The 27,780-nt window shown below is 47.3% G+C and overlaps 1 protein-coding gene across 1 annotated transcript in view; it reads left to right on the forward strand.

Annotated features, from left to right (window-relative positions):
• Positions 1-621: 621 nt before the first annotated feature.
• Positions 622-27,780, forward strand: part of PDZRN4 (PDZ domain containing ring finger 4) — a 93,595-nt gene continuing 66,436 nt past the window's right edge. The window contains exon 1 of the mRNA XM_040978889.1: positions 622-690. Coding sequence (XP_040834823.1) covers positions 622-690 — 69 coding nt within the window. The remainder of the gene's footprint in view (positions 691-27,780) is intronic.

Below are 27,780 nucleotides of genomic sequence, written 5' to 3' on the forward strand. Positions count from 1 at the left end.
TTTACTAATGCTGCAAAGATTTCTCCTCATTGTTGTAGAACACAGAGATGTGAAATAAGTCTGTCGCTGTTTCTGAATTTCTGATTCTCAAATTAAAAGCTCATATCCATGGAGAAATTAAGTGTATGTTCTTTTTGGAAGTGCCCTGCGCTCAACCCCTGTATCCTTAATAAACAGATACGGTATTGACACAAGTGAATTTTGTTTAACCACACTACATTTGCTTCTTAATTAGTGAATATTCATCTGTCATCAGTAGCAGCTATGACACCCTCCCCGCTAACATGTTCTGTCATAAATAATCAATGAGGCACTATTAATATTCATGAGCTGGAATCTGTGTAGTCATGTGCGCTGATGCGGAGACAGGGGGAGTGTTGCCATGAACTGCCTGGAAACTCTGTGTGTCGGTGAGTGCGAGATACTTAGGAAAGACGAGCAAGGAATGCTGCACACAGCGCCCGGCTCCGGCTTCCAGCTACCCGTGGACTGTCTGTGTTTCTGGACTGAAGTGACTGATGAAAAACAGTAGTGGAGCCTGGAGGGTGATTCCCTTGCGGTTCGCTTGCCTCTCCGTTCTGGGGACACTGGAAGGTTTGCTCTCTCGCTCTGCTTCCTAGAATGGGCTGCAATTTGTGCACTCTGCAGAAGAGAGAGGAGCACTACAAACTGCTGTATGAAGTTTCCCAGGTGAGTGTGGGACCGCGAGCGGCAGGTGCACAGCCAGGCTTTGTGCCGGTCCGAAAGGCGTTGGGGCATCTGTCTGCTCCTGGGCTGCCTTCAGTTCAGGGCAGGGAGGAGGCGCACTGGTGGCTGGGGGTTTCTGCTTCGGGCTGGGGTGGCATCCGCAGTTCCCTTGCCACTCCCCCTTCCCGTGACTTCCTGTGGGATGCTTTTTTTTTTTTTTTTTTTAGCATTTGGGGTAGCTGCTGCCAAGACATCAGTCATTGAAGAGGAGCAGCTCTGAGACCCTGCTTTCATTTTGGAATAATGTTGACATTTGAAAATCACTTGTGTCATTGTCTGCATAAATATTGGGGTTTAATAGGTCTCTGATCTCAGCCAGCTTGAATAGACAGGAAAAGTTTCTTGCCAAATCTTGTTAGCCAGAGGAAATTATTTGATTAATGAGGAGTTTTTGCCTCAGTTTCAGAGGAAGACTGGGTATTTTTATCTTAGGGAAGAAAAAAAGATTATGTACCGTGCCCGTCTTAGGAGGACATAAAGAGATTTGTTCATGCCACTTCTTCTGGGCTCTTTTAGAAAATATATTCACCTATTTATTGCTAGAAATAGATTTTAAAAGCTTATTACAATATCTGTGTATGACCTACAAAAAAGTGTGTAAATTCAGATGCCTCTGAGGGCTTGTTGGAATAAAAACTAGAAAGCCGCGTCTCCAGCCTTCTGAATGTTGCTAGGATTCTGTTAATTGGCCACTATTATTTAGGCTGGTTCCCCAGAGAGGGAGCGGGGCGGGAGGAGTGTGCTGGGATCCAAATTTCTTGTCTGGCAGAATATAAAGTTTATTTCTGCCTGTTCCAGCTGGACCCAGATGCCTTCCACTGCCAGATTTGTGTGGAGATGGTATTGCTAATGAAAGGTAGCGTGGGAGGTCGGGGGTCTAGTTTGTGGCCCAGCAGTCACCAAGTGCCCACCGACTACTGGTCCCCCCTCACGCCCCCTCCCCCGCCTGTGTGATGCATTTCGCGCTGGGCTAATTACAAAGTGGATTCGCTACACATGAAACAGCCTCCTCAGTCGCAATGTTAATGCACATTTTCATGGTAATGTGATCAGAGGCTCATTAGCCAGTTTCCAAAATGATCCTCTGCATTAATTAAATATAAAAATGACTCCTTTATCACCACAGAGAGGAAGAAGGAGATTAACATTGTTAATTACACCAGGGGCAGTACCTTTTGCTTCGTTTATTTCCCTGCAAACTTGCAAGGATAGGCTGGCATCCTGCTGGTAGCCTGGTTCCCCTGCCTGAGGACTCTGCAGAATGGTCTCTAGGTGGAACACTCTGCTTTGGTTTGGCTGCTGGAGTTGAGTTGTCAGTCTGTGGCTGGCAGAGGAGCGGGGAGCTGGACTCCTCAGTCTTTTTCTGAGACTCAAGATGGATCAAAAAGTGTAACATGCATGTCGGGGGTGGGGGGGCTAGGACTGCTCCTGGTTATGCCTGCTTTTGGCGTTTTATGATCTGTGAGAAATTGAGCAGGTGATTGTATTGGGAAATGATGACTGAGTGAGCTAGGCAAGTGCAGTCTTTGTTAGGGACTTGCCAAATGCTTCTCTCTTGAGTTTTGCTTTGAAGTGCTTCCTAAATCTTGGGAAAACATAAGCTGCACTCTGCTCCTGCCCTGCCTGCACCGTGCCCTGGAGCACTCTACCCTCTGCTCTAGAATCTGAGGACAACATGTGATCTTTAATGAGGAGGGTGCAAGCTGTGGCATTAGCTCCCTTTTAACCGTCTTTTATTCCCTAAGTGGCAACTGCAGCCGAAAGGTCTTGCAGCAGGCACCCCCCTGCGATTCATCCCACATCTGCCTCCTGTTGGACTGAGTTAATGGCAAAGATAAGATATCAAAAGAAACGGGTGATCCACTCACATCACAGCCTGGAGTCCTGTGGGGTGCTTGGCAGTCCAATGCCTGTTTTTAAGGGGAGACGAGGCAGCTTGGAGCTCACATGAAAGTGAACGTGTTCCTCGCCAGGTATGCCCAGGGCTGGGGGGCACATGTGTGCAGGATTCTGTTGACTCAACTGGCTTCAGTGTTCCTGCTGCCTCCTTCCCACAAATTAGTTCCTGCTCTCCCCACCTTTATTTCTTCTTGTTATTTCTTAAGCACTAAGGTAGGTTAAAGCATGCCCAAAGCCAAATATTTGTTTCTTCATCATGGACTCGTGCTGCCATTGGAACTGGCTCACGTGTTCCTTGTGGATAATACAAGCCCAGAGCAGAGGTCTCGTGTGCCAGTCACAGTGTGCCTAGGTGTGAAATGATGTCACCTTTATAGGCTGTTGTTGCATGCCTCTAGAGGAGACAGGACCCAGGGCAGGACAGAGGAAGATGATGTAAGCTCGAGTTGGACCACTCCAGCTCATGTGAGCACAGATGCGTGTATCCAGGGTCCCACCAAGTGGTCAGCAGGTGGCTTCCGGCGTCTGCTTCTGCATGTATAGAGGCACAACTGTTATCTGCAGTGATTTATTTTATGCAAAATGGGTTATTTATTAACCTCTTAAGAATTAATAAGTGGGTAATTTGAACACTGCCCTCCTATTGACAGGGATTGAACTGCCTGTTTCCTAATAATCTGACTGAATAGCCACCTGGACCAAGAGCTGATTAGGCACTTCTGACTTAATAACAGATTTATTTCTCAATAAGATGGGCCGGCACTACCTAAATCATGAGAGTCTGTGGCGTGGTTGTTTCATGTATAAATCCTGTGTAACTTTTCCACTAAATCCATGAGAGAAAGTATCAGTGGGCGTTGGTGCTGTTGAGTAATGTACTGGGTTAATATCTTTAACTTCACACTTAACACCAATGTGTTGGTAGGATCTCCTTGGAACGCTGGTGTGTGGTCATGGAAAATAGTATTGATATCCACTTGCTGTGTCAGAATAAATAACCAGAAGCTCTGTCGGTGCCTCCCTGTTGACCTCTGGACAGACCCGGTAGCCCAGCACAGCAGTGAGGCCCAGCACAGCGGTGAGGCCCAGCACAGCGGTGAGGCCCAGCACAGCGGTGTAGCCCAGCACAGCAGTGAGGCCCAGCACAGCTGTGTGGCCCAGCACAGCGGTGTAGCCCAGCACAGCGGTGTGGCCCAGCACAGCAGTGAGGCCCAGCACAGCGGTGAGGCCCAGCACAGCGGTGTAGCCCAGCACAGCAGTGAGGCCCAGCACAGCGGTGAGGCCCAGCACAGCAGTGTGACCCAGCACAGCGGTGAGGCCCAGCACAGCGGTGTGGCCCAGCACAACGGTGAGGCCCAGCACAGCGGTGTGGCCCAGCACAGAGGTGGCCCAGCTGCAGGCTTGCTTGAGCGGTCATGGTTCTGCATGGGAACACCAGCTCCGCAGCTCCAACTTGCTGTGCTGCTTGCTGTGCTAAGCACATTTCCCCAAACTGTCTTCCAATTTAGTCCTTAGGAAAATGGGTAGAGGACTTGGACCTTCGCTGCTACTAGCCTACTCATCTTCTAGAAAGTGTTAATAGCTCGTTACAAGAGTGTTGAAGGTGCCCTTGGTCAGGGCCAAATGCCATCCTCATTTCCTCTCGTTTTACTCTCCCCAATGCCACCTAGCTTCACCCAAATCCTGTTTCCCTTTTTCTCTACCACTGGGATCCCTGGCTCCCATTCCTGCTCTTCAGGCTCTGTGGAACAGCCCCGCCCATAGCCACCTTCACCATGTCTGCATGGCATTTTCTTCACTAGTTTTCTGGTGTTGCTTTGGGTAAGATAGCAGTTTTAGAAAACAAATGTCACCCACCTTGGGAATCTTGCTTTCTGTTGTCCTTTTATAGCTCCTTTCCTGTGGTTGTGTGTCACTGCACTGTAAGCTTCTGGAAGGCAGGTGTGTTGCTCATTTTACCCGCCTGGTGGGCTCCATGCGGGTCACCTGGTATGCACTCACTCAGCCTTAGTTGTAAGATCAGTCTGTAGGTTGTGTTGCTCTGCCTTCCTGTCCTATCCCAAGAGCTAATGGGACAGAGCCAAGCATGTTGTGTGCAAATCCAAAAGTTCAGTCCAGATCCTCACAGTGGCCTCAATCTCCCATTTCTAATAGTCTACTAGTTGCCTGCATTGAATGTGCTTGGGTGAGATGTCCATTCCTGCAGTGTGATCAATGAGCGAAGGCAGGGGAATGCCACCTGCTGCTGCCCTCAGCAGTCTCCTTCAGTCCTAGGTGTGAGGTTCTGTCTTCAGTGACCCTTGGGCTGATTGCCTGATAGGTGCCAGGTCTTGAACTTGGCCTTGGGAGACGCCAAGATGAACATGACGGTGCCTCTTTTGAGCAAGGTAGAAGTGGATAGCTCAAGAGAAACATAAAGAACATTTTTATATGATGTGGCAGGTGAAGGAGTAAATCCACAGGTGACTGTAGGCCTGCATAGTTGTTCAGTGCAATGGGGGAGGTAGAGACCCACAGACATGGGCAGCAGGTGCCAGGTGTGAATGGAGCGATCCAAAATAAAGTGGTCTATTAGAAGTCTCATTCAAGCCTGACATGGCAGCTCCCCGGTACTGGCCTGCTTGTGACCACACCGGGCCTGATTCGTTGCACGTGAGTGTGGATATGGCTGCCTTGTGATTAGGGAGCAACTGGTGTTGAGGAGACGATGGTGTGTGTCACAGACGACAACAGTGGCCATCCTGGAAGAGGCTGTGGCCAGCCTTTCAGTGACAAGGGAGAGTAGAAAGGGAGGACAGCACAGGACACTCAACTCAGTGGACTTCTGGCTTGTAGGCAGATGCAGCGGGGTTTATAGAGGAGGTAAAAGGAGGGAGGTGAAATCTGGGAGGGAGGGAAGCTGTTGATCTTGTCTATGTGCTGTCTGAACCTTGTCCGGTAGGTATAGGTAGAATGAGCACCCCACACGTGTGTGTGTGTGTGTGTGTGTGTGTGTGTGTGTGTGTGTGTGTGTGTGTGTGTGTGTGTGTGTGTGTGTGTGTGTGTGTGTGTGTATGTGCATGAGGTCACCGAGGCAGCTGTGAAATCTAAGAACTGAAGCAAGCAGAGGGCTAGAAGTAAGGTGCAGCACTGAGGGATACAACCTGGAGAGAAGAGGAAAGGAGGAAAATGGGAATGCTCCCAGCGGAGGAGCTGAGACAAAGCTGTGAGAACAAGCCAGGAGAAGAGGGTGTCCTAGCTGGTGGCCAGTGACTGAGCAGTAAGGTACAGACAAGGGCCTCATGGTCCATGCTCTGCAGGTAGGACTGTAGCCCCCTCTGCTTCTTTGGCATTGTCCCCAGCTGCAGCATCTTGTCCCCTGAAGCACCTGTCCCCAGCAGGTGCATCTGTAGGGATGTGGCTGGGCTTAGGATGCTCAGAGCAGGTTGAGCTCCAGGCCCCATGTGGCTGTCACCAGACCTGCCTGAGTTCTCCTCCTACCTTCCCTTGTCAGGAATGCCTTGCACATGGCACCCTGCCCCAGAGTTGGCTTGCTGCAGAACCTGAGCAGGGGGAGACCGCAGAGCATTTCCACACACGAATGTGGAGGAATGGTCCAGAAGCGGGTATATTCAAGGGCAGGTTGGACTGCGGTTTCCAGAAGGTGAGATCTGACAGGCGTTTGTCCCAGCTTCCAGCTAACAATGGAGTTGAGCATTTATAAACCTTTCCTCTTCCATGGGCAAAATTACCTACGCTTGCAACTGTGAGGTACAAGTTGGCTTCACCTTTTCTTTAACAGCTTTCTTTAAATATTTCTTTATTTTTATTGGAAAGGTGATATACAGAGTGGAGGAGAGACAGAGAGGAAGATCTTCCATCCATTAACTCCTCAAGCAGCCGCAATGGCTGGAGCTCAGCCTATCTGAAGCTAGGAGTCAGGAGCCTCTTCCAGGTCTCCCACGCAGGTGCAGAGTCCCAAGGCTTGGGGCCGTCCTCGACTGCTTTCCCGGGCCACAAGCAGGGAGCTGGATGGGAAGCAGAACTGCCGGGATTAGAACTGGTACCCATATGGGGCCCTAGTGTGTGCAAGGCAAGGACTTTAGCTGCTAGGCTACTGTGCCAGGTCCAGGTGCTCTTACCTTTTTGAGCAGTGATGATCAGATAGTGATAATAACATAAGGCTGAAAAAATAAAACTTGTACATTTAGCTTGAATCTGCCTTGCTCAGGATTGTTGAAGAAAACCTTAAATGTTAAAAATATTTGATGCTTAAAAATTTTCTATTAAAACATAAATTATAATGATTATAATTAATCTAGAGTTAGTAGGTCCTATGAGATAAATCATAATAATAAATATTTTCCTGACATATATGTTTAATTTCTTAGAGTTTCATTACTTATTTCATTGATTCAGGCCTAGGAGAAGTCAGCCATCTCTTGTTCTCTGTTTTTTCTGTCTGGACAAATAATGTAGAGAAAGGGTTTTAAGGATTCCATACTACCAAAAACAAAAAGACATGTTGCTGCCAAGCTGCCATGAAGACACTCAGATAACAGATTCCTCAAATGTTAATCAACTTTTCGTTACTGTAACAAATAACTAAGAGGAGCTGTGTCTGGAGGAAAAACGCTTCTTTGGGGGTGTTTGGCGTGCTCAGGTCTGAGGGGAGGTGGGCACCTGTCTGGTGATGGCCATAGTGCCGTGAGCGTGTGGCATGGGGAGCCAGGGAGGAGAGAGCCACCACAGGACCAGCTGGGGCTGTGGAACCAACCCTCCCAGTCAACTCCCCTCATGGGACACACCCCCATGACCCAAAGCCTGCCCACCAGGCCCACCTCCAAAACTCTGCTGAACCAAGTCTCCAGTGTGTCGCAGTGGCACCACTGCGTGCCAAGCCTTTACCCCATTCATCTTGAGAGGACACTTTGATATCCAAAATACAGGGTCAGCTCACTTGGACTTGATAATAGGATCATCTGACCAGAAAATCTTTCCATTTATTTTTTTGCTGTTACTGAAAATTCTTTGCAATTCACAATTTGAATAATGTATTTAACACCTGCACATTTGTTTGCAATCACGGTAGAAAAGTATCCAAGGAATCCTGTGTCTTTAGCAAAAGCTGTTTATGAACATTACCGGAGTTATTAAGGCATGAAATATGAAGATGGATAGCGAAAAGCCTTTCACGAAAGTGAATGACTGCACTGCATGCCTTATGCATAGATTTTTGCACAAGTCCTGTGGTAGGAATGCCATCAACTTCACGAACTGACCTAGGAAGGCACCAGAGATGAACCCTGGACTGAGGGGTAGAGGTTGTGCACCAGCAGGGTTTGTTGAAATGCTGTGTTTCACTTCAAAACGTGGCATCCCTTTTACCATGTGTGGAAAGAACGAGTGATTCTGAAGTGTTCCTAGTGGGTGTGAGTTGAGTGAGCGCGGTGCTCAGAACTGTGTGTGCGGGTCGTGTCTGGCGGAGGTGAGTGGCCCCGTTGTTCATGTTGGAGCCATCGCACGAAGAGTTTCAGGAGTTATCCGTGAGCCATGTCTACCTCTTGGTTTTGGAGTGTGACTCCTCTGGGTGGTGGCTTTCTCTTCCGTCAGAATTCCGGAACACTGAAGTGCAGCTCTGTCTTTCACGTCTCTGTGTGCATTTCAAAGTCATCAGTAGAAGGAAGACACCTCTTTGCTCTGTTCAGCTGCACTCCTTCTTTCTCAGGTCTGCCCATCTCAGTGTGGAATGCCAGCTTTAAAAGGGCGATGCTGAATACTTCACTGTTTCCTTCCACAATAAGCCTAACAGGCAGCAGCCGTATGTTCTCCTGTGTTTTCCACACATAACATCTGATTGCTAATTTGTGCCATTTTGTAACAAGCTGTAAATCTTGCTTTATGGTTGTGCAGGCCCTTGTGAAGCTCTCTGTCTTGTCCCTGTGTTCTGCTTTATGCAGCTTTATAAAAAGACTGTAGGAAAAAAATTATTTTGGAAACTTGCTCTCGTCTCAGCAGAAATTAGATTTCTTTTTTCCGAACTAACCTATGACTCCCAGGCCTCTGAAGGGTCTGTTTCAGGTACCTTTATTATTTTTTTTTTTAAGAAAAGGACTTTTTCAAGAACACGTGGACAAAGAACATTTCTGCAACACTTAGCATGGCTTAAAAGTAGTGAGTCCACAGACGAGAGACGCTGTGCTCAGCGATGGATAATGCTGTCTTGTGGCTGAATTATACTAGAATGTGGTAAAAAAATTAAGGCAAGAGAAAGTTGAGAAAGCATTTCTCACTGAGTCACTGCAGGCAGTTGCTCTGCATGTGCTGTGTGCTCAGCACTCGGCTGGATGGTAACAGTCTGCGCATGAACCCGGGGCCCGGATCCTGCCTGCAGCACTGCCATCCCACGTGGCCACTGGCTCACGTCCCAGCTGCTCTACAGCACATCTGGTTTCTGCTAATGGTCTGCGAGAAACAGCACCAGATGACCCAAGTTTGGGGGCCCCTGTTCTTTATGGGAGACTGAAATGAAGCTGTTGGCCATGGCCAAACTCAGCCCTGGCTGTTGTGGCCATTTGGGGAGTGAATCTGTCTGTCTTTGGATCTCCCTCTCTATTATTCTATCTTTCAAATAAAAAATCCTTAAAGAAAATAATATAGGGCTGGACACTGCATAGATGGACTGTTCTGTGCATACTGGAAGAGCCTCAGGGCTTTGTTGGACAGCTAGCTGCACTGTGACAATTACTGAGCCAAGGTTCTGTTGCAGTTCAGTGTCATTGCTGCACAGCTGTTTACATGTAATGTGTTTGGTAACTAGGATATGTCATAATAGCAAAGTGACAGAAGGATAGCTTACGATGCATGCATTTGTGGGATGTGGGTAATTGGGACTAATGCTAGTACTGTGTTCAGGTGCAGTGTACAGGCCATTGCTGCACTGCAGGTAACAGTCAGCACCAAATGCAATGCAGTAACACAAGTGGCTTTGCACTGGAAACAAAGCTTTTGAATAGAGCTGGAACCCTACTTAGCTCCTTCCTAACTCTAAGTGACTTAACTGCTCTGAGCCTGTGTTGAGTTGGTTGATATCAGCCTTGACTGATTCTGCTGGGAATAAAATAAGACAATCTGTTACAGGCAGGGTGTGAGCACCAGCTTTTATGGATGTGAGGGATACTTAAAATGTTCATGGGAATTTTTCACTAACGGCTGCTTTCAGTTTGCAGCCTGCTCGTGTCCCCCTATTTCAGTCTGACGATGACTGTGAGCGTTCAAGCCTGGCGTTCCATCCAGGATTGTCCTGATGCTGAGTTCACGTTTGTTCTGGTGTATCAGAGGTCACTTTCCCTTTGAGCTCCCCATGTTGACCCACTGACTTGGCCGAGAAGTCTTGGGCTCCTGGTACAGAGCAGGCAGTCATCAAATCCCTGATGAAGAGAGAAGGAATAAGAAATGGAAGTGAGCAAGGATGGGAGGGGAAAGGAAAGAGAGGGACTAGAGAATGTTTTTCCTTTTTGTAGAAGGCAAAGCAGTTGTTCTCCACTCTCTTGCAATCTGCTGTTTTCAAGTGATGTCCAACCATCTCTCTAGACAGCCATCCAGCGGGGTTAGTGGCTCTCCGGAGAGTGGACATTTGGCCTAGTGGTCAAGATGTCTCTTGAGGTGCCTACATTACATGGCAAGGACCTAAGCTGCAGTCGCACTTGGCTCCCTGTTCCAGCTTGTGCCCTGGGAGGCTGCAATGTTGAATGAATTTCCTTGATTTCCTAGCACACATGTGTGAGACCCGGATGGAGCTCCTTGCTCCTGGCTCTGGCCTGACACAGCCCTGGCCTGTGCAGTCAGCGTGCGTGCTCCCTTTTCTCTAAATTCGTGCCTGGCATGTAAGACCATTCACCATGTGTTTTTCCTCCTTTATCCTAACAATCCAAATTGTAACCAAACCAACCTATAGCTTTCTATTTGAAAACAGCATGATCTTTTCCATCTGTTTCCTTTCAACACAAAGATCCTCTGGCCTGGAATGTCCTTCCCATCCCAGTCCTCTTAAATAATCCTCAGGCATTAAGGATGCATTGCAAGGTGTGCTGTGGCTGTGGTGCGTGACACCTCTGAGCACATCCCCCGGGCACTGCGGTGCAAGTGGAAGTGCAGGCAGCTGTTCCTGCTTGTGTCGGTATCTGCACATGGCTGCTGCTCCCTCCATCTCTCACGGTCAGGTTCACTCCCCAGTGCATGCAGTGGCCACAGGCCAGAGCTGAGGCCTCCACGCAGACCCTCCTGTGGGTGGCAGGGGCATCCTTGCTGTCTCCAGGACATGCAGTAGCAGGAAGCTGCAGTCCAAAGCTGAGCTGGGACTGAAACCTGGGCACAGCAGGGTGAGATGTGGATGTCTTCAGGAGCATCTCACACACCTCGTCAACAGGTGCCCCTAGAGTCATCTGCTCTCAGGCTCATCACTAAGTTGGTGAGCACCTTGGAGAGTCCGGTGGAATGAATGCGTGTCCTGATTGCAGTCCTCAGAAGCACTGAGATTCTAGGGAGAACCTAGAAAGAAGGAAGAGCCCTTGCTTGTCTCAGAACATGTGCTTGGCCCCTCTCAGCCTGCGTGCCCGCTGCTCCTACTCATTCTTCCCGGAGAAGAATCGCCTTCCCCTGGCTCATGTGAGCATGCTGTCCAAGTGCTTGGCTAGTGGGAGTGGACACACACAGTGGGGCAAGGGGTGGGCTTAAGGCTGAGGTCATGTGGTTTCATAGTGGTGGTAACCTGCTGTAGAACGTGGGCTGGCACTGGAGGGTCTGAATAGGATCCGTGCTTTATATCAAACAGGACTTTCATACGGACAGGGCTCTGTGTGCGAGTAAATGAATCGATGATTGATTTAGTCATTGTCATGGTTCTCTTCCTGTAACTTTTCCTGCTGTGACATTGAGTAAGTATTTCATGTAAAGATAGCTGTATATATATATATGTAGATATGTGTGTGTATATACATTTATTTTATATGATTTATAGCTACCATTGGAATAGTGGCATTCGGCTAAGTTGTTCAACAGCTTAGTTTTATATATGCTCCCCATTAGTATGAAAAGAATTTAAGATGACTATTATCAAGTATTGTGGAAATTACCTAAAGTTTCCCTGATGATGATGCCTTTGGGCTTCATAATTATTCCAGCGTTAAAAGAATTTCTCCTTGTGCAGCTATCTCCATGAAGCATGTAAAACCAAGAATAACCTTTGAAAATCATTTCTGAACTTGAACTTCTAAGCAGAACCTAGCTCCATTTAATCATAAATGGAGATACACTTTTGCAATAACTCAGGCACTTTCTCCGGCTATAGCTGCTAGCCTGTTCTGTGAGCCATGGCACTACGGTGCGAGTCGAGATGACCCCCCTTCAGACTCCCGAGATCCCGTAAGCGTTTGTGAAAACCAGCTCGGTGACCACGGAAAGCTTGAGTTGCAAAACCTGAGCCAAGGTTAGTTTTGCATTTTAAAAAGTTTCTCTTTAAACAGGATTAATTTTTCTATTTCCATAAAAATTAGGTATGAACTGTGACCAAAATGCTAACTGTTTGCCATGTTGGGTTAGACTCTTAGCCAGGTCCTAGGGCAAGCTGGAGGGGGAGGGCTGTGGAGGATAGTTCGGTCTTGCTAATTACATAACTAACTGTTGTATAATATACTTATATAACAGGTGTATGTGATGCTGAGGTTTCTACTGGGAGAAATGAATAACAACTGTATGTGTATGAGAGAATTAGCTAAATCTTCAAGAATTTAGACAAGCTTCTTTTTAAAAAAATTTTTTTTGGCATTAAGATGTATTAGACTGATACAGTTAGTGGAATTGACAATAGCCCATTCAGTAAATTGTGTTTTAGTGAGTATGAAACGCAAGCTAAGGGAATTGGAGGAAATGGTTGACCGAGTTGGTGCGGACCTCTTGGCTCGAGTTAGTTTTTTGCGTGTCTGTCTGCTGAAGCGGATTGCCACCAGCCAGGACCAAAAGCCTCAGGAGGTGTCTAGACAGAGGAGATCACCCTGAGGCGAGCAGCTGCGTGGCACAAAGGGTCACTGAAATGGTGTTGAAGAGAGATGTGTATTTCTGTGCAAAAATCTTATGAAATCTCTTCATAGGTTTTTTTGAAACCCAGGCCCATACTGGCACATACAGGCACCTGAAATGTTAGTTTTTATTTTTAATATTTAGTTTTTATTGGAATAACAGAGAAAGATCTTCTGTCCTCTGGGTCACTCCCTAAGTGGCTGCAATGGCCAGAGCTGAGCTGATCCAAAGCTAGGAGCCAGGAGCCTCTTCCAGGTCTCCCCATCGGTGCAGGCTCCCCAGGACTTGGGTCGTCCTCTGCTTCTCTCCCAAGCCACAGCAAGGAGCTGGTTCGGAACAGCCAGGATGTAAACTGAGGCCTGTGTGGGAGCCTGGCGCTTGCAGGCTGAGGATTAGCCAGTTGAACATCATGCTGGCTCCCACACATCGGTTTTTATAGTCCTCTGTGAGAATCCCTTCGGTTGAAGTACAGTCTCTGTATTTCCTCCTCGGGTTTCTGGGATTCCTTTGGACACTAGCTGATTTCAAAATGTTTTTTAAATGAGTTGAGCAATTTGTTTTTAAAGTTTTCTTCCATACCATCATTTTAGTATTCCTTTTGCAGTGAAGGTCAGGGGTGCTGCTTCCAGGAGGATGAAATAATTGATAATAATTCGTTGCAAGCAGCACCCTCTGGAGTTAACTGGAAGCTGCTAGTAGCCATAAAAAGCCTGTTTTGCAGCTTCCATCTGCAAGGTGATCTTACCGGTAGATGTCCATTTTCTGGCGGAGTCGTGGTCACTCGGTCTCTAGCTGGCGGGCCTGGCCCCTGAGTCCCGTGCTGACCTCTCAGTGCCCCAGTCCTACATCACCAAATCGCAAGTTGCTTCTCCCCAGGGCCTCCTTTGCCTTCCTCCTCCACAATTCCCTGGTTTTCATCTCCCTTACAACCAGAAAATAATTTTGCCACTGCCACTCATGTTGAAGTTTATTTGGATGGCTTTGAAGTATCCGGAGCTTTCCAGTCTGTACTATCTATTTCACGTGTCACAGAAGGTTCTTAGAAAAGCATTCACTCATTTGGGACATAAAATCTCTGTTGGTATTTTTTATGTACGTTTAGTTTCCTCATTTAAAATCCTGGGATAAATTATTGCTTTGAGATGATGCCTAAGAGACAAAAGAAATGACTAACATGACTTCAGGGAACTGTCTCTGTGTGAGTAATATCATGGTAGTCATAGGAAGGAGTGAAAGAGTGGTCATGTGATGTCTGATACTGCCTTGGTCCTCCCAAAAGGATGTCCTTGTGCTTAGAAACGGTGCTGTCACTGCTCAGCATGGCGATGGGCTGTAGTTACTGGATTACACGGTAGTGCAGAAAGCCGCAAGATCAGACTCCTCACTAATACCATTACATGCAAAAGCTAAATAAAAAGCATCTTTGTCAGTTCTCACAAAACTGAGTCTTAGTGGATGGCAGTAGTTTCCTGGCTTAGCCCAGCATTTAAATTGTTAGTTGGTTATGGAGGAAAAATACCTTCAGAATGTATAACCCTAGAAACAGGCTCTGAGACAGATTTGACCATTGAGAAGCTGGGGACATTGAGGAACAGTGCCTGGAAGACCATGACTGGGCTCAATCTGAGTGGCAGAGCCTGTGGCCTTCGGCTGATGGCATAGAGGGCTATGAAGCTGGCAGTGCCCTGCTAAGCTGTGCCCCGCCAGGTGCAGCATCAGGGCCTGTACAGGCCGGTATCGTCTAAGGATTGGATGTGGCTGCAGCTTGGGCCAGCCAGTCCCCTATGGCTGGAGCAGGACCAAGCCCTGAGACTGCAGTAGCCAGCCCTCCGACCTGTGAAAGAGGGCTTCCCTGCTCAGTGTCCATGCGACGCGCTCACCTGTCTCGGAGCACGTGGGCATGTCCTCAACCCCTGCGTGATTCTGCTTCCCACAGGGTTTTCAATAGGAGACAAGGTCAAGTCCCTAAGGAGGGGACCGTTGCCCTCATTAGCCATGGCATGGCTACTTCAGATCATTTTCCAGAATGACAAGTGCCATTGGAGCATATTTGCACAATGTGGCATTGAATATCTGACCTTGGAAATGTGAAAGATTATACCTGGGGATTGATCATGTGGTGAGGTGGTTTCACTTGCTCATGTTGAACTCCACACTGGCACGGTCACCTCATCAGAATGGTTAGTGTCCTCCACCCAGTGGCTTCCATGTCCTCATCCATCTTCCTGTCCCTATGCGTCCGTGTGACCGGTGCTCTGTTCATTAAAATTGATGGGAAAGAGCAAAGAGAACAAAAGTGCATTCCCCCATTGATTACTCTCTGGGACCCAGGTGAGGATCCTCCCGTCCCGAGGAGAGGCCTCCAGGCTGGCTTCCTCTGCTTGCCGTGCTTTAATTGGCCTGGTTGGCTCCGCACAGTCTCCTGTTGAGAAGGGCTCATTATTCACTGTACTCCAGAATTCACTCTCCTTCTGAAATGTTTGATCTTTATAAGATGAATTTAATCACAGTGACATTGTTTATAGGCAGGAGTTATTTCAGTAAATTCCCAGGACTAGAATCAGTTAGATGCCATGCCTTTCAAATCACATTGTTTTTCCTGATGAGCTGTCATAATGGTTCATTTTATGCCCTGTGATGGCAGATCATTCAGTTGACCGTTATTATCAGAAGATCCGGTCTTTCCCGGTTTCTCTTGGATTCCTTAACCGCTGTCTTTGAGCTCCACAAATTGCAGGAGAGCAAGGTCTCTCAGAAAGTGTGTGATTATATCACTGGGTGTGCAGTGTGCCAAGTCCAACCTGCCCACAGCAGATGCCAGGCTATGGGTTCCACCCTCGCTTTTCCCTGAGATGTGGAGACCTTGCAGTGGTGATAGGACTACGTTTGGCAAAGATTCTTTTCTCTACACAAAATTTAAAGTGAAATGAAGGAGATAAGTTATTTCGTAGCAAATTTCCTAGAGGTGGTTGGCTTGCGCAAGGACCTCAAGGGAATTTGAGTGTTTTGGGTAATATGGCTCTTGTGGAGGCAGAAAAACGGGAAAGCATTCTTCCATGTTGACCTTGGTCATAAGGCTGGCAAGAGCTGTTTTTGGACTCAGAAGAGCGTGTGCCTGAGCACCTGTCTCATTGGCTGTGACCTGGCTGGTCCACAGTTGCAGCAGTGCGAATGCTCATGTGCTATACAAATCCTCAGACCAAGTGTGAAGCAAATGGAACTAATCAGACACGAGTCAGGTCCTTCCACTTAGGTGGAAAATGGTTCTTCCATTTATGATGATGGAAATATGCTGTATTTGTGCCATCAAGGACAGTTGCCATCAGCCACATCTGGCTGTTCAGCCACGGAGATGTGGCAGGCATAAGTAGGAAATGGAGTTTCTGATTTTATCAATTTTAGCTCACTTACATTTCCATGGCCACATGTGGCTGCTGGCTCCTGCACTGGACAGCAGGGGTTAGGAATTCTTAAGGACTCATATCCAGCACTGCCGAAATGATGCTTTTAAGTCTAACTTTCATTTGTATTCTGCCCTGGTGTTTTATTTTTTTTTAAATCTCTCTGTGGAGTTTTTTTGAAGGTGGATTTTGTTTAAATATGCAATGCTTCTTTTAGAAGTGAAATAAAATATAAATTCAGAAGGGGGAAATAAAAAATGTGAAGAACAGGGAATAGTCTACAAAGGGAAGGCTTAGCAACTGGCGCGCTGCAAGAGCTGCCTTAGATAATGGCATTTAGTAAAGAATCTTGGCACAGAAGCTTCACAGAAAAGACAGTCTTACAGCTTACAGATCTTGAAATCCTGAAATCTGGGTCATTGTTCTCTTCCACGGGCATAAAGAATAAATTTATTTCACCCGAATCCAATGCACTTCTAGAACTCAGAAAATTGTCATCAACTGGGGTACCCTGAAGGAATTAGATCCCCTTTCAATTGCCACAATCAAAGTAGACACAGTAACAAAGCCACAATGTTAGTAGCTGTGGCCGGGTAGCAGCGGGCCCTCAACTGCTTTCAAATCTGCTCTGCATCTTCAGGCTTGGTCCCTTTGACTGTGTGAACCAACCTCGGAATTTCCCTACCACTGCTATTCCTTCAAAGCCCGTGGTATGTTTTGGCTATAATAATTCCAGGAATGTCAGTGTGATTTCTTACACGCTCAGCACTTACCCTAAGATAGTTACAATTCAAATTTATTGTTCAATAGCAAACCATCCTGCTTAGGATGGAAATCGGTTCCTGTCCCCAGAAGGAGGAACATGTGTTTCCTTGCTGCCAATCCTGATCAGGGAACAGTTGCCCACTCAGCCCTGTCCATTTTCCTGTACCCCAAGCATGACCTATAAGTTGCCAAAACCTGAGATTCCTGCATTGCAATATTTGAAAGTAAGTTATTAAGTAGTTTTGATTTAAGAGGTAGAGAGAGTAGCAGAGAAAGCTCCCATCCACTGATCGACTCCCTTGATGCCTTCAGTGGCCAGGGCTGCACCAGAGCAAATCCAGGCGTCCCATGTGGTTGGCATAAACTCAAGTACCTGAGCCTCCCCGGGTCGATGTTAGCAGGGAGCAAAGCTGGGACCGGGACCCATGCTGTGGGGTGCTGGTGTCACAAGCAGACTGCTGTCCTCACCCCACTGCCTGCTTGGCATTCCTCCACCTCTCGTTTCCTAACAGTTGTCCAGGTTGGCTGAACCCAGGTTTCCTGAGAAATTCCATCCTGTGGCTCTTGTTCCTCTGTGATGCACCATCTTGTGGCTGCTGTTGGCATGTGGTTCCTGCTTCCTGGTGAGTTCTCACACCTGCAGGTCTAAGTTACCTAGCCCAGGAGTCATGGCATCCTAAAGTCTTCAGAGTAAACTGCTCTTCTCCGTGTTAGTTGGCATTGGTTTCAAGTTAAAATTATTTAACTTGTAAGTTTAAAATGCAGCTTATCATTTAAAGGATTCGCTCTCTTGAACAGTTTTCCTTTTGTCAAGTAGTTGGGTATTTAGACTCTTGTCCTTGGCCATTTTCTTTTTTCTTTGCATTGTGTCTGAAGTTGAGTTGATCTTGGTTGTTGAATGCGAAAGAATTTAGAATTTCGATGTGGCTGCTTCTTTCCCGTGAGCAGAGGGGGAAGGTCAGCTGACAACCTTTCAGGTTCCTGGCGTGTTTCCTAACCCGTGGCTGGGCAAGGACTCTTCACCTTGTGCTTGCTTTAAAGGAGCATTGAGTGCTTAACCTGTTACATTCCTGAAATTAAAGATGGGATGATTCATTTCATCCCTGGCTTATGTAAAATAAAATTGTTTGGCTGGGTTTAGATTTTTGTCATCTCCCATGGCGTTTAGGGGAAGCTGTATGTGATGTTAACTTGGAGGGTTCTGAGATGTTCCTCGTGTGCGAAACGCAAGGCCTGTAACGTCTGCCTGCCGGCTCGGACGTGTCTAGTAGTTAAGACCGTTCTTCCCCCAAATTTTATGTGGAGAAATTCTCCCATCTGCTAGGATGAGGGGCTTCCTGCGGAGCCTCCTCGAGGTGAGGAGGACCTTAGAGGAGGCCGTGAAGGGAGAAGCAGATTCTTAATGAAGTCTCCTCCCGGCAGGAGCCGGCTGTAACGCTGGCAGGAAAACAGAAGAGAATGTTCTTTTAAACATTCAGTCCCAAACGTGAGTTTATCAGCTCTCGTAATGTTTGCTTGGTCCCTTGGAAGATGTGAAGCCACTCTAGAGACACTTGGTGCGGATGGGTGGACTCAGCTAAGCAGCAACTCATCCCTTTGCTGAGTTTCTCCCTTGGTCTCTGGCTTTTCTATCTTCCTGTAAATATTTATGATACTCTATTTACATCCTGTGTGTATCATAGGTATTGATTTGGGTAGAAAAATAAATGGACAATTTTTAAAACTGGTTAAAAAAATGTAGCTCATACACGTTGGAAAAGTGTTAGTGACTTTTTGATAAACTTGAGTTAAATTCAGCAGAGAGTTGTTGAGGGTGTTCTGAGTGCAAAGTGTTGTGTCTGCCAAGGGTTTTCCCATGCCTTGACCCTCAAGGGCTCAGCATCATTTGGGTCGGTCTTCTTGGGGTTGTAGGAGGGAGGCAGAATGAAACTGATGAGCAGGAGAGGGTGGAGGGTTGCACCCGAGGGAGCACGTGGAACCTCGTGAAGAAGTAAGTGTGACTCGTGTGATTCTGGGAAACCTGAGGGGCTCTGCCTGGACCAGCGAGATGGGAAAGGCAAGAGGAGTGAGTGAGCCCTCCCCGCACTGCTCCTGAGGTGCACAGCATGTGTCTGGAGAGACCATGGGGCTCCTGTGGGTGGGATGGCATGGCATGCAGTGCCCCTGAAATGAGGAAGGATGCTGAGACCTGAGCACGAAGAAGGCAGCCCTGTATGAGAGCGGAGGGTTTAGTGGGGGCAGCTCACATGGATGTCCCAGACAGGGATCCATGGCAGGGGAGAGTGAGAAGACGTCATAGATTCAGACTCTAATAGAGAGAGCTCATTGCACCTTACCCTCCGTGAAGGATTATAGGTGATCCCTCGGTGGGGGACTGCTTTCTCCAGGGGGGTTAGAGTGAGAAGAGAACCCATGTAGTGCTTCAGGCTGGAGCCCTTGGGAGGAGCCTGTGGCAGCCACCTGTGAAGGCAGAGGGACAGGCTCCGGCTGTAGGGGAGGACTCAAGTTTTGGGCCTGAGATCAGAGGTTTCCTAGGATCACAGGACAACGGTGCCAAAAATTCCAGCCAACACTGGCAGCTGTCGTCCATGCACTGGATGTGCCAAATACCTGACTGACACCATGTCAGCACAACCTGGACTTAAGGGAGGGCGGCTGGTGTGTTTTCATTGGTTTTTCCCCTTGAATATATCCTGGTGCTTGGCATACCTGGCCTCTCACACCCACATTTCAGAACAACCCGAGAAAGTGCTGAAGGGGAGCTTAGAGACCTGATCTCCCCTCTGGGGTGCTATAACAAATTTTAAGACATTTTCATGTACAAGATAAAAAATGCGCAGCTTAGAAGCTGAAACTCCATCTGCCTCTCTTGGCCAACACAGCAATGCAGCTCCCAGAAATACAAATGAACAGTCACAAGTTGGAAGCATGCCTTTGTCGAGAATTTGGGCCTGTTTAAGGCCTCGTAGACACAGCAACCTTTCAATTAGCCATTGCCAGGCTGAGCTATGGATACATTTGCTGCTGCCCATTTCTTATCCACTCCATCAGGGTCCATGGCTAACTCAAGGCAATGTCTCCCATAGCATGGCCAAATGGCCTGACATGCCCCAAGACACTGTTATTACAGGAAGCTGTTAGAACAGCGCTCTAAAGTGTGAGTGCTCATTGGACGCTCTGCACCATTCTGCCTCACAGTGAAGTGTGCTTCCCGGGCCACCATGCATGTGCCAGACTACAGGTGGCATACCCCTGCATCCCCTGTGTTCAGGGTTGTAGGAAAAAGCGGTCATGAAGGTAGCATTAGTTAAAGAAAAATAAAAACCTGCAGAGCAGTTCCAGCTTTACCGTTTTGACTGGGAGGGGGAAAGGAGCTTTGTTCCGGTGCTGTGTGCTGCAAAGCTGAGAATAGCAATGTCCCAGATAATGGTGGAGCTGTCCCTGTCGGGGCTGGGGGGAACGAGTGGTAAATTTCACCTGTTTATGTATTTTCTGTCAGAAGATCATAAACACAGCCTGCCTCGCACATGTTCTTAACTTCTGCCTTTTTATTTATGCATTGCTCACAGCTTTGACAAGGTTCTATCTCAGATCGAGCAAATACCCTGCTTTCCATACGCGTGGATATGTGTTAGGAGTGGGGAGAACAGTGCGCTTGGTGCTTGGAAGTGTCACGCATGAAGCACTCCTTAAAGGTTGTGCTTTTTCCAACGCCTCAAAATGAACTTAATGAACAAGTAGCTTCTGACTCACTAATGCGCACTGTTAAGCATGCTGGAAATGCGCGTCACAGAAGCATCTCTTAAACCCAACTTCTGTTTGTTGTTCAACTTGAAGCGGGAGAGTGTGGGGAAAGCGGGACTGTTCACAGATGAGTACTCTTGGCTATTATTTTGAGGGAGAGAAAATTGAGAACAGAAAGTCTGCACTGGTCTCCTTGGAGCCTTCCCCGAGAATGAGAGGGCGGGCAGAGAACGGCCTCCGCCTCTCCCAGGGACTCTGGAGTCCACACACCTCTTCCATACACATGTGGCCCCATCTGTGCGGCGAGGGTGTGCCGACAGGGTCCAGCACTTTCACGCAGTGATAAGTAACATTCTATGCAAATGCATGTGTGTGTTTAAGGAGACTTGGATAAACTTATGAAAAAGAAGCATAGGGCCCGGCGCGGTGGCGCAAGTGGTTAAAGGTCCTCGCCTTGCACGCCCGGGATCCCATACGGGCGCCGGTTCTAATCCCGGCAGCCCCGCTTCCCTTCCAGCTCCCTGCCTGTGGCCTGGGAAAGCAGTCGAGGACAGCCCAAAGCTTTGGGAACCTGCACCCGCGTGGGAGACCCGGAAGAGGCTCCTGGCTTCGGATCGGCATAGTATCGGCCCGTTGCGCTCACTTGGGGAGTGAATCATTGGACGGAAGATCTTCCTCTCTGTCTCTCCTCTCTGTATATCCGCCTTTCCAATGAAAAAATAATAAAAATAAATCTTTAAAAAAAAAAAAAAAGAAAAAGAAGCATAGGTTTCAGGGTTTTTGCAGCAAAATCAACTGACCTGTTCAGTTTTCCTTTATGCTTCTGCAAGTCCCCTGTGTGTGATCTCCTGGGCTCTAAACCACCCCATCTGCTTGCTTCCTCAGCTCCGAGGCTACCCCTGACACCATGTTCTCACAGTGGACCTTGGTGTGTGCTGGCCCTGGCCTCAACCTTCACACAGAGCACAGTTGCCTGGGCACAGCTGAGCAGAGGTCACAGCCCCACCCCACATGGCTACCCAAACGGGAGGGACTCATGACTGTCCATCTCGCCAGGGACGCACAGCCTCCAAGCTGTCTGATGCTGTTACCCTCATAGAGATCCAGATGTCAGGTTTGAGATTGGGGCGGGAGTCATCCCTTCTTTGTACCTCTAGGTTGGGGCTTGGCACGTAGTAGATGCCTAGTAAAATGGTACCAGGCACTCCCTAGGGCGAGGTGGTCGTAGTAGAGCAGGCTGTGCTCCGTCTGCTATGACTGGGCGTTCTCTGCCTCTCTTGCCAACCATAAGTTCAGGTAGGCTTGACCTTGATTTTCATGTCTCTTCAGGCTTAAACACAAGTAAATTAACTTCTGGACTAAAGGGTCCTTGAGGAAAATATCTACTTCATAGATCATTTCTGTATCCTGCCAAGTTGCTTAATTCAGGGCTTTTAACAGAATAGATACTCGGTGTTTGTGAGGCTAAATTGTTAAGTCAGGAATACCCATAAGCCTCAGCTGGAGTCGCCCAGCTGCTGAGTGTGCATCTCTTATGCATATTTCTCATAGGAAGTTAATGTACCAGGAAGGCTTCATTAAGTTTTCATTATGCTCTAACTCTAAAAAGGTATTGACATGGCTTGGAAGTCATTGATCATTAGTCACAAGATGCTGCTAATCTCTCTACCTGAGTGAAACAAATGAAGCGATCCAGGTAAAAAATTGGTCACCATTTAGTCATTCCTTCGGAAGAGTTCTCAGACTAGCTTCAAGGATCCGCTCGTGGTGACCCAGCTGATGACCCGTGCCTGGATTTCACTATCTTTCCTAGCCAACCACCAAGAAAGGGATAGGATATTGATGAATGTCAGACTTTGCAAATCAGGTTAAAAATATATGAATTTTAATGGGGGTGAGGTTCAGTATATTAAAATGTATTACAAAAAAAAATGTTGAACGTGAAGTTGTCTCTCAGTAATGTTAATATTTGCAGAAAATAGCCATATGTAGAGATGCAGAGATTAGAGACATCAGCAGTTATATCAGCAAAAGCAGGAGGCTTGGGGTCCTGTCCATTGCCCGACCGGGCACTCCCACATGAGAAGGGGAAGTGAACAGCCCTTAGATTTGCTTTGTCAACAATAGGTCGGTCATGAAGCCTTGCTACTCCTCTGCCAAGGGTGTTTGCTGCAGCAACAGTCAGCTGTGTCATTCTCTCAGAATTCTTCAGTAGCTCCCAACTGTTTGTGGAGTCACAAGCGCTTTGCTGGCACTTCAAGATTCCAGAGCTCTAATCAAACCTGTTTGATTCTCACACTGCATTTTCTGGTTTTCTCAAGTTTGCCGATGTCCGACTGGGCACCTGCTGAGTTGTCACGTACTTGAACTTGTCTCTTTCTGCATTCCTGCGTCAGATTCTCTCCACCTAAGGGATGCCGCCCCAGACTCAGTGCCAACACTGAGGCCCTAGACAACATCTGCTCTCAGTCCGTGCTACAGTGCGTGTGTCACAGGGAGAAGTCCTTCGGGCTGCTGCTCCTCACGGCGACCCCACCCTGGCACATTGTCTGCTTAGATTCGAGAATGAGGAAGATCTGTCAGATCTTTTTCCATCCATGATACTGAGTAGAGTCTCACTCATGTCAGACATCAACCACTTGATGCTTGAGAGATCCCATGGGAATGTATAATGTTTTGTTGGCTATTCTGCCTATTACACACACACACACACACACATTCATCTGTCCTATCACATATATATGTACAATATATATACACACATATGTACATACATGTATATACACAAACACACATATACAAAGCCTGAAATAGGATATTTAAACTTAGAATTACATTTGGAGTAGAAGATATATATAAATGTGATGCTTACATAGAATGTTTGCATTTGCATTGATTATCCAAGTAGGAGAGTATGCTTTGATATGTTTAAGCCTAAATAGAAATTTGATGTTGATGTAACTTTTGGTCTTCTCTTCCTATCAAACTTATCGTCACAAAAAAATCTTGTTTCTCTAGTTCTCTGTCCTGGGGTTAACATTCTTACTAAACAGGAGGCTCCGGTCTGCCCAAACACACAGGCGTTCTTGGAGCTCAGCTAACATGATACGAGACCCAAGGCCCGGGTCTGTAAGAAGAGGCCAACCTGCACTCCTGGGGGTCCCAACGAACTGGGCTCGGGATTTAGTCACTTCCAATGCCCAGTAAGTTGTGCCAGTGTTATCTTGAATGAACACGGAGCAGAACACAGAGCAGATGGTATGGCCAGTCCTCTGCAGAAAAGTAACTGAATGCCAGGCAGTCAGTCCAGTTCTGGATGTCCACTGTGCTAGCTTCCAGGAAACAGAATGTGGCTCTTGTGTGTCAGTGAATTCTTTATGGCAGAAGGACCCAGTTTCTGGTGAGGAGAGTGGCTATTTCTGTGCAGTGTGCTTTGCTGCAGCTACTGAGCCATTCAACAGTGTGAATTGCAGTTTAGAAATGGCAATAGAGTATTTAGTTTTCAGACATTTGGGGAGTGACTCAGTGTATGAAAGAGCTCTCTCTCATTTTGCATTTTAAGCAAATAAGACAGATCTTTTTAAAATAGTTATTTATTTTTATTGTAAAGTCAGATATACAGTGAGGAGGAGAGACAGAAGATCGCTGAATCACTCCTCAAGTAACCACAATGGCTGGAGCAGAGCCAATTCAGAACCAGGAGCCAGAAGCTTCTTCTGGGTCTCCCACATGGGTGCAGGATCCCAAGGTTTTGGTGCATCCTCCCGGGCCACAGCAGACCGCTGGATGGAAAGTAGGACTGCAAAGGATTAGAACCATATGTCCATATGCGATCCAGGGCATGCAAGGCAAGGACTTTAGCTCGTGGGCTACTGTGCCAGGCCCTAAAACAAATCTTAGAAAGAACAAAGATTACAGACCTCATATATGTTCTGACATTGGGATCGGCAGTTCATGATTTTTTGGTACACAAAGGTAATCCTCTGAGTGGGTATTTTTAAAAGGAGTTTAGGTGTGAGAAGTTGTGAACAAGGACAACCACATACTGACTTAGGTGTGTTTTCATTTAATTCAGTGGATGAAGTGGTCATCTCTCCTAGTGGAAGCTTTCATTCTTTGACAGTGAAGTCCTGCTTCGGCTACTGTAGCCTGGTGAGAAGCTCTGCGGTTGAATCTGCTGGAGTTGGTACCATCATAGTGTTTCTTGTACTTGTTTTCTGAGATGGTGGACGCGCCTGCCTTTAGATCCTGCCACTTGCTCTTTTAGGGAACGAGGGGAGCCCACAAATGTCCTTCTGCTTGCAGGTTTGTCCTCGGTGTTAAGGGAGGACAAAAGGGACCTTATCTTGGGCTTGTGGAGGAGAGACAGGCATTGGTCACTGGTAGCATCAAAGCATCAATATGCTTTCTATCTGCCTCTGTTCCCACTGAGTAACTGATCACTCAGTGTCCTCAAAAAGCCAAAAGCATAAGAAAATGTGCATATCTATAAAAACTTGGTTCAGCAAAGAAAAGTCCTGAAGACTTTCTGTGTGAACAAAATCATATGTGGAAACTTACCAATGGAGAAGCTGGTCAGTGCCTTTGTTCCTCATAGTGACTTGAGGGTGATGACACTGAGTGTCCCAACACCTGCGCTACACCTGTGGCCTTACGCAGTGTCTGCAGAGCGGGCTGCTCCTGCCTTCCTCCAGGCCATTGTGGCAGTGGGCACGGGGAAGAGAAGGGTGCAGATGGGGTTTTCTTCCGAGGATTTTAACTCCATGCCACTGGTTTACTCACACCCAGAGACATTTAGCTGGCTTAAGTTGCAATGCCATAGCATTATCACAGAATGCACACGTGACTGCTTTTGGTGGTTTTGTAATAGTGATGGTGTCAACATTGCTTTCTTTGTTGCCCAGCACAAATGTTTGATAAAATCCTTAGTTATTAAGTGTCTAATCATCCTATCCAAACTGCTTTAATTACAGCATGTTTTGTGCCTGGTTTCGTTACATTTTGTGCTGGAGTGAACCTAAGTAGGGTCTTTACTAAGGCCGTATTAAATCCAAACTAGAGGTTAGAACTCATGAGGCTGCCACGATTGTCTGCCTGTTGTGTATGGAGCCTCATCAGGAAAGCCCTGAGGTTCATTAAAGACGGCCAGAGGTGGTTCGTCCTGTGTCACCGTGGCCTGCAAGGGCCATCACTCAGGGCAATTATTAGAGCGTTCCTCAGGATTCCTGTTATATGAAGGCAATTTTTACACCTAGGTTGGGCATTAATACTGCCATTATCTCCAGCACAAATCCCCTGATAGCTGGAAAAGCAGGAGAAATTACAGATGAATTAATCTCTAGTGCCCATCCAAAAAGAAGAACTGTCTCCAGAGGAGAGAGAAGGTATGGAGAACTAGGTTAGAGGGAGTTCCTGCAATGAAAAGGAGTCCCCTGGGCCTGCTTCTGTCGCTGCCTGAGGTGCCCTTTCCTGCAGCTGGGAGGGCTCCTCCTAAAAGGTTTCCCTGAATTTCAGGGTGTCTGTAAATAATTATAATTGCATTTCAGGAGGAAAAGGAAGAGTAAAAACAATTGAGCTTTCTGAGCAGGAAGGCTGGGAGATGCAATGCATTTGAAACAAAAGGGGAGGGGGAAAGTCTGGGGTTGTCAGAGCTGTTTTCCTTCCAGGATTGGTTTCCAGATGTGTTTATGGGTCTCACACCATGAACCCTGCTGGGAAAAGCAGATCATAGAATGAGGACAAAGAAGCCCACTAGGCACAAAGGAGACCACGGTGGGGAGGAGGTGGGCCTTGGCAGGTCATTCCCAGAGCTCGCTGCTCCGCCTGATAAGGGCACCTTTGGCGGCTGAAGCTGCTCTTGCCACACCTCCTGCTCCTTACAGGATCCTGTCTGGGGCTTGGGGAAGGAATGATAAGGAACACAATGAATAACTAACAAAGCTGCTTTGATGAATGCAGTCATTTGCATCACAGCACACAATGGCTTTGCTCCTGACGGAGTGTGGCAGGCAAGTCACAAATACTGTCTGTCTCTTTCAATGACATATAAGGGCACGGGTAGACATGGTGGGAAGTATCCATTCATTACATCGTAAGAGTACAGAAACATTGACCCAGGAAAGATATTTTTCTTAGTGGTATTGGCCTCAGAAACTGATGAGGTTTTTGGTTTTGAAAGGGGAAATATTTGTAATGACACCGTCCATGCTTTCAAAAACCAGTATCATTGAAATTAATATCCGAGGTGTCCTTTGTAGAAAGGTGTTAAGAAATAAATCACACTTGGACTGCCTTTCTCAGTGCTGCAGAAATGCAATTCCATTCCACTTTATTCCTGACCTGAAGAATAATATTGAAGGAGGTCTTGAGTGTGCACGGTTGAAGTGAGGGCCCTGCTGGGTTCCGCCCTCCCTAGAGGACACAGTTGCAGCTATACATACATCATGATCATGTGACTTAGCCTTGGGCCCAAAGTGCAGCAGTGATGTCCAGCTGCAGTGTGCCCACTCCTGCTCTCCTCCCAACTGGAAAGGCAGAGCTGTGGGCCAGAGCTGGCCGTGGGCCAAAGCTGGCCGTGGGCTGCAGCACGTGCCCTGGTTTGGATGACAGCTCCTGAGGCACACTTTGGAAGACTCCAAGGGACTGCCTTCTGGTCAAGTCAAAGATGGTAGACAGTGGAAATCTGCCAATGCACAGATCTCCCAGCTCTTGTTGTGTTCTTTTGTTGTTGATAAAACTAGTTGCTAATCTGATCAAACAGCTCTTTCCCCTCTTTCAACTTCTTGAGTGGTATATACCTGCTGTAATCTTGGATGGTCTTTTATATTCCTGCAGCAGACATAGTTGGATACCTGCTAAATGCTAGGCATTGCATTTTGTTGTTGGAGGCATAATGAGACCCTGACCATGATCCCTGGCGTCTCACATTCTTTGAAGAAGGAAGAGGCAGCATGTCCGTGTTTACGGCCACTCAGGGATGCTGTCATCTCCAAAGATGGCCAAAGTACCTGGACGCACAGCAGGGAGAGTCCCCAGGTGCACAGAGACTAAAAACAAGTCAGGGACTGTTACAAGGGCCTTCCAGCCGCAACCTCCATCCCTGCAGTTGATTCGACACAGAAAATACTTGGAAAGATTCTCCATGGGCATTGAACTACTCCTCACGTGC

Source organism: Ochotona curzoniae, unplaced genomic scaffold (genome assembly GCF_017591425.1).
Source record: "Ochotona curzoniae isolate NIBS_2020 unplaced genomic scaffold, NIBS_Ocur_1.0 contig_2927, whole genome shotgun sequence".
Taxonomy (NCBI): Eukaryota; Metazoa; Chordata; class Mammalia; order Lagomorpha; family Ochotonidae; genus Ochotona; species Ochotona curzoniae.